This window comes from Pipistrellus hanaki (genome assembly GCF_964339955.1).
Source record: "Pipistrellus hanaki genome assembly, chromosome: 17".
Lineage (NCBI taxonomy): Eukaryota > Metazoa > Chordata > Mammalia > Chiroptera > Vespertilionidae > Pipistrellus > Pipistrellus hanaki.
The window spans coordinates 25,518,827-25,531,691 of NC_140519.1; the positions used below are offsets into that span (position 1 = coordinate 25,518,827).

At 49.3% G+C, this 12,865-nt stretch overlaps 1 protein-coding gene across 1 annotated transcript; it reads right to left on the reverse strand.

Annotated features, from left to right (window-relative positions):
- Positions 1-5,951: 5,951 nt before the first annotated feature.
- On the reverse strand, positions 5,952-12,385 carry SOX17 (SRY-box transcription factor 17). Its single transcript, XM_084864915.1, has 2 exons — positions 11,508-12,385; positions 5,952-10,426 (listed from the first exon to the last, which is right to left on the reverse strand). Exons 1-2 carry the CDS (start codon positions 11,821-11,823, stop codon positions 9,531-9,533), a joined length of 1,212 nt encoding a protein of 403 aa, XP_084721041.1. The 5' UTR covers positions 11,824-12,385; the 3' UTR covers positions 5,952-9,530.
- Between the last annotated feature and the right edge of the window lie 480 nt (positions 12,386-12,865).

Genomic DNA, 12,865 nt, shown 5'->3' on the forward strand with positions numbered 1-12,865 from the left:
GGGGTACCGGTCCCTGCCGCTGCTCTGTCCAGCAGGGGCCAAGCACAGTGTCACCTCCACTTGGCTGGGGATCTAGTCGCTTTCCAAATCTCAGAGCTCGGACACCTCACTAACCGGCCGGAAGCACATTTTAGCGTTCAAATTAAGGCAGTGTACTAGTGAGGGTTAATATTAACCTAGTGTCAGACAGGAATACCAGTGACCATCAGCCAATGATTACTGGGCAGGTTTCAGCACCTACAAGGAATCAGCTTCTTGTAATATAAGGTCCCAGAAGCGCAAAGGAGGCATCCTGGTAGCCAACACCTGCCCCAGTCAGGTGGGCAACTCAGAGACAGTCCCCCAGAGGGGACCGCCTGTGGAGTTTTCTGTCCGGCGGTACAGAAAGCACTGGGCTTGTAAAAGATTGCACTTAGGATACACAGTTCCTGCTCCTTTTCTTCTCTGGTGAAAAAATAAACGTTTTTTGCATGAGTCTTAAGGACACTTTAAAAAAAAAAAATATATATATATATATATATATATATATATATATATATATATATATATATATATATATTATTGACTTTTTACAGAGAGGAAGGGAGAGAGATAGAAAGTTAAAAACATTGATGAGAGAGAAACATCGATCAGCTGCCTCCTGCACATCCCCCACCGAGGATGTGCCTGCAACCAAGGTACATGCCCTTGACCAGAATCAAACCAGGGACCTTTCAGTCCGCAGGCAGACACTATCCACTGAGCCAAACCGGTTTCGGCTTAAGGACTCTTAACTGTACCTGAAAAGATTAAAGAAAAGAAAAAAGACTTACGTTGGACTGGAGATGGGACAAGTAGAACTGACCCCACCCAAGGGTGAAGAGGACCCCTGTGGGGCACAGCTACAGTGGCTGGACACGTTCAAGCCTCGGACTAAGGAGAGGGCACAGTCCACTCATGGCCACGTGCAAGCCCCAGCTTGGAGGGCAGAGCACTAAGAGGCTGCAAGTAAACAAAGCTGGATCAGGTGCATGTCATTGAGTAGGATCGAAGCCCACCAGAAGCTGTAAATGTCTTGACCACGCCCTTACTTTGCCTTGTGGCATTTGCTATAAAATAAAGACTCGGCTTGTGGGTGTCTGCGCTGCTGGGTCCCCATCAGGGAAGCAGCATCCCACTTTCATTCCTCTCGTCTGTCTTTTCTCAATCCTTTCATCGCCCCCACTCGGGTTCACCCATGCTGGCCTGGCACAGACCCCCAACCAGGTTAATAGAGGTTGGACTTCTCGGAACAAGAGCCCAATAGACACTGCTACCTGGGAGACAAACTGCAGCAGAGGAGGGGAGTGTGAGCCCACTGTTGGGTGGGGAAGAGAGAAAATCCTACACGTCTTTATGATTGTAGATGCGGAGAAAATGGATGCAAGGGGAAACAGGATTTGTGGGCAGCCGCTAGCCTGAAGTTCAGACCAGGAGTGGGGTGAGGCCTTGGGAGGGGGGTGGGGGGTGTACATAGTTTTTCCTTAATCTGTCCTATTTTTATGAAAATGGTACATTTAAAAATTTTAATAAAGCTATTTACGAAGATAAACGGTTTTATACTGGTAAGACGAAAACAAAGTCTGGCGATTTTATTCCTTCTTTAAACAAAAGGCCAAGGTTCCCTCAACTTTAAAACGCGGAGTCAGAGCCTGAACTTGCCACATTCAGAGGTCACCAACTCCCTCTCTGGTCAAACACCAACTTTAGCATAAAAAATAAAGCTCTTAGCGCTACAGCCTGCCTGGCTTTGCTGGTACATGCATTTCCAGCTCCTTCAGTAACGAACGCTTATCTCTGCAGTAAGTCACTTGGTTTCTTACCTGAGAAATGAAGGAGAAATCAACTCTTTTTTTCAAACTTGGAAATAAGAGCATTCCCGAGTGTTCTCTGCCATTGACACCTGGCGGTGCCGAACAATGCGAACAATGCGGTCGGCAACCTTCCTGTTGAATGTCATCTCCCGGCCCCAAGGCGGTTCTGCACCTGCCAGCGGATGGCCGCCCCAGAGGTGCACCTCCCTACCCGCGAGTTCCCAGGTGCAGCCTCTGGCCGGCCAACGCCAATTTTCCCGGGTCCCGCGTCTCCGCTGAGGGAGCCCCCTCCTCCCACATCCCCCCGGGTTCTCAGCGCCTCCCCCCACATCCCCGAGCTCCTTCTCTCCGGGCACAGGACGCAGCTCCGTGCCCCGCGGGGCGCATTCCCCACCCCAGGCGCGGCCCCCGCCTCCGCCTCACCTTGAAGATGCCGAGCGAGTGCCAGACTCGCCCTGGGCCCCGCTGCTCGCCGCCGCCTCGCCCTTCATCTTCCTGTCCCCGAGGGGACCCAGCGGCTCAGTCCGGGACAGAGGCCCGAGGCCGGCCACTCCGCGGGCAGCGCGCTCCGGGTCTGGCTCTGAGTGCCCCTGGCGCACCCCGCATCCGGCTGCCCGGGCGCTCCGGCCCTTCCTGGGAGCCTGGCCACCTTCAGCCAGGCCGGCCGCCGCCCCCAACCCCTGGGGGTGGGAGGAGATGGGGAGCGAAAGAGGGAGGGAGATGCCACGGGGGCTGCTCGGCCAGAACCCGACGCCTGCGTCCCCTGCCAGGCCCTGCTCACCGAGTGACCAGCGCCCCCGCCGGCCCCTGACACTGCGGGCACCCCTGGGCCCTGGGCTTTTTCTGCACCGACGGGGCCCATCGAGAACCCAGCGCCCAGCATCGCGACTCTCGGCCATCCGTTCCCTAAGTTCACCCCGTGTTTATGGTGTTTCTTCTCCTCCTCAGCAGAAAACAATCCCCACGAGACCCCAGTGCCCTCCCCTCACCGAAGGAAAGTCCGTCCAGGGCTCCCGGAGGAGTTCAGAGGGGAAGCCCCGCTCCGACCTCCCAGCCCGATGGGTTTGGGGCCGCGGGCACCCAGCGCGGGTCGCAGTCTTGTCGTCCTGGTTCCCCGGGTGGCCAGGCTCTCCTGGGCACGCTCACGGTTTCTTTTTTTATGGTTATGTACACCAAACTTAAGATCTTTTAAAAGATCTGTTAAATGACCTAAGCTAAAATCCTTGCAAAGTATTGCTACAACGTTCCTCTGGGTTAACAGCAGCTGCGGTGCCGGTTCCGGGCGAGAGGAGCGCGGCGCCCGGGCTTCCAGCCTCTCCCGCTCCGAGGCTCCCCTGGGCGAGGGAAGTGGGACCGAGGAGAGCCCCGGGGGAGAGGAGGGGACCGGTGGAAACCGACCGCTGAGCTTACAGTTTGTCCTTTACACGATTTTATTTTTTCTTTAAATAAGCTTCACTAACTAGTGGGTGTAAGAAGTGCGTGGATGTAAAATTCCAACCCCAGTAGTAAGCAATCCGGGTTGCCTGGTATTGACTGAAATGCTGTAAACAGATCTTTCCATATAATGTGTGCATCAGTATTTTAGCTGTTCCCCACTGGGGGGGGGGGGGTAATTAAAAATGCACATTCTCAAAATAGAGGAGTGTGCCCTGAGAAAGATGGGAGCACCCATATCCTCATCTTCTCACAGCCGAGTCAAGACTCCTTAGCGATGGATGAAGAAAAGGGGTGTGTGATCTTAGTGCTTGAAAAGGCAATGATAATCCATAGAAGATGCGGAAATAAGGATTATTCGTTAGATAGAGGAGCACAGGAAATGCTTAGTGATTATAGCAAGAAGTCAATGCTCAGAACTGATAAACAGTATTGGCTGCTCAGGCATATTAATTAACCGCCAGAGGAAGAAAGTTGTTAATGTAGATAACAGCCAATAGAACTTAAAAAAAAAAAAAAAGGGGGGGGGGATGGGCTGGAGGTGGAGAGGGTTGAATCTTGCTATAACTCTTAGTTTATATTACAAGCCCATTTTCAATGACACCTTTTTTGTGTGTGTGCATCATTTAAATTTTTAAAATTATTTTAAATGAATAAATAAAATGTATACACTTTCCATACTTACAGTCTCTACTGAAACTACAAACTTGAATTTTTATTTTCATTTCTCCCCCTTTCCAGTACCTCCCCCCACCCCTGCAACTTCACTAAGCCCTCTTTAGTTTCATATTTGTGGTATGTGTGTACACCTGCAATTCCTACTATTGCTTTCAAATGTCCAAGTAGGCTTATTAAAATGCAGAAGAACCCACTACATAGGGAACAACTGTAAAATTGTTTCTTCGGTTCGGAAATGTCTCAGAAATTTTTTCTCTTCATCCTTTTACCATTGTCCTGGGAAATTGACTTTTGAGAACTGAATGATTCAAAAAACCTGAGTATCAAGCTAGAAATGATTTCTTCCTGTCCTCCCCCATTCCACTTTGGTTATTCCCCCTCAAAAATTCTAACTCTGTTCATTGTGTGTGTGTGTGTGTGTGTGTGTGTGTGTGTGAGAGAGAGAGAGAGAGAGAGAGAGAGAGAGAGAGAGAGAGAGAGAGAGGAAGAAAGAAGACCTTGAGATTTTTAGTAAAAAGGATTTTGTGTGAATTGGGGCCTTTGATATGAAATTCTTTAAGTTACAGTTATTTCTAGACTTACTTTGCAATCAAAAAGACTGTCTAGTCCACAGATGGTCTGTGTTTCCTGTTAATACGGACAATCTTACAAGGCTAATAAAATTCTCAGTCCACTAATCCAAATACCAAGTACTGTTGTCTTCTCTTTCCCAATGGAATAACAAAATGAAACCACCCAAGTCTTGGGGGGAGAGGGGGCACACATAGACATACATACAATCGAAGGGGAGAGAGCATTTGCGGGGACACAGAAGCAATCCTTTAGACACAACCTCTTTTAATCCCTACAACATCCAGTGAGAGAGAGTCAGGGCTTTTTCATTATCCCTACTTTAATCCCAACATCCAGTGAGAGAGAGTCAGGGCTTTTTCATTATCCCTACTATGCCTCATCATCCTTACAGATGAGCAGATTGTTTAGAAAAATATGAGTAATTTCTCCAAACTCACAAAGCTAAGTTGCTGAGCCAAATGAATTTCTGACTCAAAATGCAAAGGTTTTTCTTCTTTTGGAATAGTGCCACGGTGGCATGCAGTCAGTCTCAGAGTAATAGCCGCTGGCAACTCTCTCAAATAGAAGAGAGGCAACAGAGAACTCCGGATTTCTCCAATAACTTTGGAAATCACTGAGGTGTCAACAACCAAGGTACTCAGCACAATTTGCTTTTCCTGATACCAGCACAAATGTAAAGAGTTATACTGGTGTCTTCTGCAGTATAACTCAAAGGTACAGTAATATCCAGATATAATAATAATAATAATAATAATAATAATAAATAATAGTAATAATAATAGACAGTTTCGTTGTAATATCCTCTCAGCAGCTTACAGAAGTAACTTACAAATTTATTTGCAACTTATCGGACCCACCCTCATAGCTTTAACAGAGAAGTAGTCGCTGTCTCAGTGGAAGGAAAATGCCCTTTTCCGGACCATTCCGGATCCTTCAAACAGGTGTAGACTCTGTGCTGGCATGGAGACAGGATATCTCAGTCCATGAAAGGGCTGGACCCTACCTCCTGTCACACAACAAAGTATATCTCAGAAGTAGAGATGGGGGAAGAGGAGCTATGTATTCTCTATGTATTTGTTCCCTAAATAGAACCATTAAAAAAAAGGCAAATGTAATACTTTTTAAAAAATCACTAGGTACCTCTGATCACTTTATCTGCATCTCGCTTGAGGAAACTGGAGTCTCTCCATGTAATGATATAAATGAGTCCAAGTTTTACATTCTGTCCTTCACATTAAAACTATATTGGCATCTCTGACAGGCCCCAAAGCCCCCTTTCATCGATGCCCACATTCCTATACTTAAACATATAAAAGGCTCACTTAAGGAGAACTGTTTCAATAATCCATTGCCGTATAACAAAACACACCCAAATTCAGTGGCTTACAACTATCTTTTTTTTTTTTCTTTTTCTTTAATCTTTCCCACCTGTGAATTGCCTCAGCTCATCTGGGCTTTTATTCTTCTGGCCTCTCTTGAGTTCCTATCAGATGGTGGTAGGTGGGCAGGCAGCAGGTGGGAGTCAGCTGTCAGCAGGGCTGATACCTCTCTCTTCTCAGGGCATCACAGGGTGTCTCCTCGGCAGTGGCCTCTCCACCATCTCCCACCTTGGTAACCAGACCGTTTGCACCGTAGCTCCTCCGGGCTCCCAGGAGTACAAGAAAGGAAATCTGCTGAGTCTTTCTAGGGCCTGGGAGCTGGCACCGCATCACTTCCACTGAATTCTATCGAGTTAGAATAACAAGTCTGACCCAGCTTCAGTGTGGGAGGAGTTTATACAAGGAGGTAAATACCCAAGGTCTGGTTCATGGGGCCAGTCTTGGAGCCTAGATACCACCACCACCACAACTGCACAGAAGACCAGATCATGTATTCATCTTGGCAGGGCATCATGGGTTTCCTTTGCACTCAGAGGGACATACTACTCCCCCACCCCACCATCTTCCTTGACTCACGTCTCAAAAAGGGAGAACTGAATTACTTGAGCGAGTTCTAGAGCTACCCCTTTGTGTTTTTAAATATAGGGAAATTGCCTTTTTGATATTGGAGTATCATGCTTCCCAACAAACCTTCAGATTCTGTTAGGGCTTCAGATTCCTACAATGCTTGGATGAGTTACAAGGGGTCCTCAATTGCCTAAAATTCATAAAATATTGTACAAATATATGTGTGCATTCTCACAGGAGGGAATTCTCAGCTTCTCTCATATAAGGTGAATTCAAAGAAGGTATCTAAGGCTGCTTAAAACTTAGTGAGAGCTGCCCTGGATTTTTATCACCTAAGGTATTTTTTAAGCCTCTCAGAAGCAGAGACGGGAAGAAAGCAATAACTATCTTTTGTGTGTTTGCTTCCAAAGTAAAACAAAAGCAATAGCATTAGCTAGTGCCTGAGGTCACTTCATCTGAGTCTGAGTGGGCTGGGTATTTCTGCAACCCCCCTCTTCCCCCCCCCCCCACTTATTGGGAGACTAATCCCCCTCCCTTGGGGTGAAAGGCATTGGAAACACCTAATATTTTGGCTCTTATTTTCCCACCTGTCCTTAGTGAGTACTTAAAACTAACTTCATGGGATTTTTGATTCTCCCACCTACGCACTCTTTCTTTTCTTTTCCCTGTTTATTTTGTTTAGAGGTGGCGGCCAAGGGTACAACTGAGTCTCATTGGGCCAACCAAGTCCTCTCTAAAATGTGCTGTGTGATCTGAACTGGTGTCTCAGTCTTGAACCTGAACATGTGAGGCCTCGTGAGGCACCTGGGAGAAGGTCTTCAGGCTGGAAGCAGAAGCTGTCTAGGGTCAGAGAAAGAAAACATGTGGAAAAGGGTATTGCACTAGAGGCAAAAAGCAAAACAAAGACTTACCTTTCCTCCTTGAAACTTTCTGTTCCAAACATTACATCAGACTGGGATACCCTAATGCTGTTTTGTTTTGTTTTTTAAGAGCTTCTCTTTGAAATCAGTTAGTCCAACTCTCATAAGAGAATGAGAAATGTACAGTAACCATGTGCTAAATGTCACCATTAAAATGCCTAACCCTGTTCATAGTTAACATTGGTCTCAAGAAATGGCGTTTGTGACAAAGGCACTAGCAAAGTGAAAAAGTAGGATTCCAGATTTTATTTTTTCAGATTCACAAATTACACCGGAGACAAAATATTTGCAGGTACTTTTCCACAAAAAAAAAACGTGAACCCTAACATTCCTCCAGAGAATCTAGCCGTCCATTTCAGCTGAGCAGCCCTCTTTAACATAAATGTTTCAAGCTATCCCCTTACTCCTTCCCTTTATCTATAGAAATTTATTAGTATGGAAAGTTAGTTTCTCACCACCAGAAGGTAAGTTCTCCCATTGCCCAAGGACATACCCTGATACAAAGGAAAACGGAACAAAGGTTGTAAGAACTTAAACACCAAATTTTTACAGTTCATGTGGCAGATGAGGGCTCTTTATCGCCTCCCCTCACTTGCAAAATGGGGAGAATAGCACCTAAGCTCACAGGATTGATCAGGCTCAGGCTCAGCACAAAATGGCACCGACAACACCCCTGGCACAGCAAGTGCCCATGACAAGTCATCCATTTATGTCTCAATCTGTACAATGTGATGGAAAGGGACACACAATATGTGCCTCTCACCCCTGACTCGGTGTCTTCTCTGGAATGGCAGCACAGTGATGTCCCAGGGCTGTAGCTGGAGTTGTAACACATACAAGTCATCCCTGGATCCCTCCACAGTTCACTGCAGGTGCCAAGAAATGTAATTGGCACAAACACAGTGAACCTGTAATATCAAACTACCCTAATGAAATTAGAGATGGTTAAGGTTCATTAAAAGTTAAGGTCAAGCCATGGCAGGTTGGCTCTGTTGGTTGGAGCATCATCCCTAATGGCTGCAGGCTCAGGGCACATAAGTTGCAACAAATCGATGTTTCTCTCTCCCTTTTTCTCTCTCTAAAAGTCAATTAAAACAAATCCTTGAGTGAAAATTTAAAAAAAAAAAAACAAAAAAACATGTAAGATCAAAATGCACATTTTATTCCTGTGGCTCCTTCAAATTATTTGCAATCCAGTAACACTCCTTCCCCAAGGTGTGGATATGAGGATTATTAAAAACAAGTTCATTGTTGAGAGGAAATAGAAATACTATTGATAAAATGCAGGTGAAAAAAAACAAAAACTCAAAAGCCTCTTTGAGCAGTTCTCAAGAAATTTAAAAAATATAGAAAACCAAAATTACTTGACCATACTCTTCTGGTAAAAATGATGTTAAAATTGAAAGTATTTAAAGTATTAAGATTAAGCATTATTTTTTAGAGACTTCAATCACTTGAAATAGGCTCATTTGGTAATAAGAGTGCTTTTCCTAGCAAAAAAAAATTACATCAGAGTGGGATATCCTAATGGTCATTTTTAGGGCTTCTTTTTGAAGTCAGTTAGGCCTCCTCTTACAAGAACATAGAACTTTACAGTAACTATGAGCTAAATGTCACCATTAAAATGCCTACTCCTATTCATAGTTAAACACTGGTCTCAAGAAATGGCGTTTGTGACAAAGGCACTAGAGCAAAGTGAAAAAGTAGGATTCCAGATTTTATTTCTTAAGATTGAAAAAAAAAAATGACACCCCAGACAGCATTTCTGTGATCAATCAAATTTCAGGAAATGGAGCAAGTGGTTCTGGGACAATCAAACTGGCAAACTTAAACTTGGAAACAGGGTTTTGGCAAGGACTCTGTGGGAATAAACCTTATTAAGCACACACACAGCCTCACATTTTTTTTTTTTTTTTGCTCCCCCAACTGTTCAAGTGTCAAGACAAAATAAATTACCATAAATTATATATGCCAAGGCAACTTCAAAAACAAAAAAACGAAAACAACATGAGGCTAAGGATTTCCTTAGCTCCTCCGGGAAGTGTGTAACACTTGGTTGTGTTTTTTTTTTGTTTTGTTTTTTTTTGGTGTTTTTTTTTTTTTTGTGCTTCTGGCCTGCAGGCTGGGTTGGAATCGGAGACAGACCGTCACACGTCAGGGTAGCTGCAGTAATATACCGCGGAGCTGGCGTCGGACACCACGGAGGAGATGGCCCCGTGGCCGTCGGGGAGGTTCACGCTCGAGTCGTGTCCCTGGTACGGGGGGAGCCCCATCTCGGGCTTGCACACGTAGTGCAGGTACTGTTCGAATTCCGTGCGGTCCATCTCCCCGAGGAGCTCGCCGGGCTGGCTCGGGTCCGCCCCGTCCCGGCAGGACAGCGCCTCGGGAGGGGGCGACGGCTGCCCCGGGCCCTGCGGGTGCTGCTGCTGCTGCTGCGGGTGCATCTGGGGGAAGCCGCGCCCGGCCCCTGGCGAGCCCATGGCGCCGTAGTACATGTGCAGGGCGCTGGGGGGCGCCAGGAGGCCCGGCATGGCATGGCCCGAGGGCTCCGGGGGCCCCGCGTAGTCCGAGGCCTGCGCGTAGCCGTAGGGACCCGCCGCCCCGGGACAGTCTCCGTGCAGCGGCGCGGCGAAGAAGGCCGGGTCCGGGTCCACGCCGTCCAGGGGAGACGTGTCGGGCGTGGGCAGCGGGTAGCCATCGAGCGGGGGCGCTGGTCCCAGGCCCTGGCAGTCGCGGTAGGGCCCGCCCAGGTGCGGGAGCAGTGGCGGCGGCGGCGCGCCCGCGGGGAAGCCCTGGTCGGGGAAGGCCAGGCCCAGGCCGTCCAGGGCCACGCGGCCGCCCTCGGGGCCCAGCGCGGCGGCCTGCGGCTCGGCCAGGCCGTGCAGGAAGCCGCCCTCCACCCGCTTCAGCCGCTTCACCTGCTTGCGCCGCCGCGGCCGGTACTTGTAGTTGGGGTGGTCCTGCATGTGCTGCACCCGCAGCCGCTCGGCCTCCTCCACGAACGGCCGCTTCTCCGCCAGCGTCAGCGCCTTCCACGACTTGCCTGCGGGGCCGCGAAGAAGGGGGAGAGGGGCGCGGGGCTCACTGACTATGCGAGTTCCCCCTCCCAAGCCTCCCTCTCCTCCCCTCCGACCCTGAATTGTGCAACTAGAGCAGTGTTTCCCAAACTTCTCTCATGGTGAGAATCACCCGGTGGAGTGGTTAAACTACAGATTCCTGAATCCCAACTAAGAAGTGCTAAACTAGAATATTTGGGAACATATAGGTAAACTTGTATACTTAAGAAGTGCTAAACTTAGAATATTTGGGAACATATAGGTGAAATTGTATACTTAACTAAGTATACAATTTCACCTATATGTTCCCAAATATTTTAGTTTACCTATCTATTCTAGTTTAGCACTTCTTAGTTGGGATTCAGGAATCCGTATTGTAACCACTCCACCAGGTGATTCTCATCGTGAGAGAAGTTTGGGAAACACTGAACTAGAGGAATAAGGGGGCCACGTTAAAAAGTGAAAGTATGGACTCGGGAGGTGGAGCGGAATCCGAGCACTTGGGGGGACACACAAGAGATCTAGGATCTTATCTAAGGTAAGGTTACCAGACGTCCCGCTTTGGGCGGGACAGGCCCGACTTTTAACTATTTGTCCCGCCGCGTTTTATTCTTTCCAAAAATCGGGACCGATTTAACACGCCGCGGGCGGGACGCGGGACAAATTGTTAAAAGTCGGGACCTCTGGTCCCCTTATTCTAAGGGCATCCCTCCCGGATGGTAGCCTCCTGGGAGCGGCTTCCCGGCTCATCCACTCCCGGTGGTTGGAGGAACTGAAACAGTCTACCCGGGAAAGGGTCAGCCCAGCCCCGCTGGACGCCAGGGGTGCCCTCGCCATCCCTGGGATGAGCGCGGGAAGCGGCCTCTCCAGAGCCCTGGTACCCGGGCTCCTGTTCGGACACGGAGGGCCGAGGCTGGATGCCCGTTTGCAAAGCCCGGAGAGCGAGGAGCGGGACGGGGACGGCCGGCCGGCGGGCCCTAAGGAAGGACTGGCGCCGCCGTGCACCGCCGGCCTCGGGCGCAGGACCCGCACCCTCTTAGGTTCCAGCAAGCAGGTCCCCTGACTCACCCAGCATCTTGCTCAGCTCGGCGTTGTGCAGGTCGGGGTTCTGCTGCGCCAGGCGCTTGCGCTCGTCCTTCGCCCACACCATGAAGGCGTTCATGGGCCGCCGAATGCGGGACTCGCCCTTGGCCCGGCCCGCGGCCCCGGCCGGCGCCCCCCCGCTCGCCGCCGCCGCCTCGCCCTTCACCACCTTCACGTCCCCGAGGGGACTCAGCGACTCGGCCCAGGAGCAGGGGCCCAGGCCGGCCATCACCGCGGGCAGCGCGATCCGGGGGGTCTGGCTCTGGTCGTCACTGGCGTACCCCGCATCCGGGCTGCTCATGGCGCTCCAGCCCTGCTCCGCGCCCCACAGCTCTCGGCCAGACACGCCGCCTCCCCCGATGCGGGGGGGGAGGAGGGCGGGGAGCGAGAGAGGGAGATGCTGGAGTGTCTCGGCCCGAAACCGCCACCGGCGTTCCGGGTCAGTCCCAGCCCACCGCGCAGCCAGCGCCCCCGCCGGCCCAATGACACTGCGGGCACCCCAGGGCTGCGGGGCCTTTTCTGCAGCGCGGCGGCCAATAGAGCCGCGGGGGCGGGCCGGCCGGAGTCCTTAGGCCCACGCCCAGCCGGCTTTCCGAGTCCCCAGTCCCAGCTCAGTCCCACGTTTTCTCCTCCCCAATCCTCAGAACCGAAAACCTACACCTGCCTGCGGGGAAAACTGGCTGGAGGAGCCCGGCTCTGGCGCCACTGTCCTCTCAGACCCGGAAAAGGGGATTCTTGCAAAACATTCAAGTGTCTGGGTAGAGGTAGTTGGGTACAGTAATTTGGATCAACACACTAAACACCCACTCTTGATTGCAGGAGCTAAAGCATTTCAGTGTGGACCTCGCTTCTACCAAGGAACCCCACAGGTGTCTTTTTTCAAATGTGTTTTAGCCAACCCAATAGACACTGTTGATAATAAATAAAAGAGGTTATCTTCCCAAGGATTCGACTTGCTTGGTGTATTATATTCAAAATGCTATGTACGAGGTAAATTTTAATTAAAAAAAAAAGGCTATAGCCAATATCCCATCATCCAGAAAGATTTAAAGCCTTGGTGCATAACGAGAACCAACCACTGAAAATGTGTACATGTATGTGTAGTAAGTAAGGTCTTCTCATGTGTATCCCGTAAAATAGACAAGACTTAGTTCTGATTTCAAAAATGTGATTAAAAAAAAAAAGAGCAGCAATATCTATCTAAATGCCCATCTTTAGAGGGAAAGACAGCCATCCTTTTGAGTGGCAAAATAACTAGCTCTTAGAGGCTGTGTAAGGTCGTTTTTGCTGGAGGTATTAAGGATTCCTATATGCTTCTGCAGACAGAAATGAGAAATCTGAAT

Excerpts from the sequence above, each read along its gene's own strand:
- SOX17 (XM_084864915.1), bottom strand. The coding sequence starts at position 11,823 with ATGAGCAGCCCGGATGCGGGGTACGCCAGTGACGACCAGAGCCAGACC. Across the intron at positions 10,427-11,507 it reads CGAGCTGAGCAAGATGCTGG|GCAAGTCGTGGAAGGCGCTG; the intron begins GTGAGTCAGGGG and ends GCGGCCCCGCAG.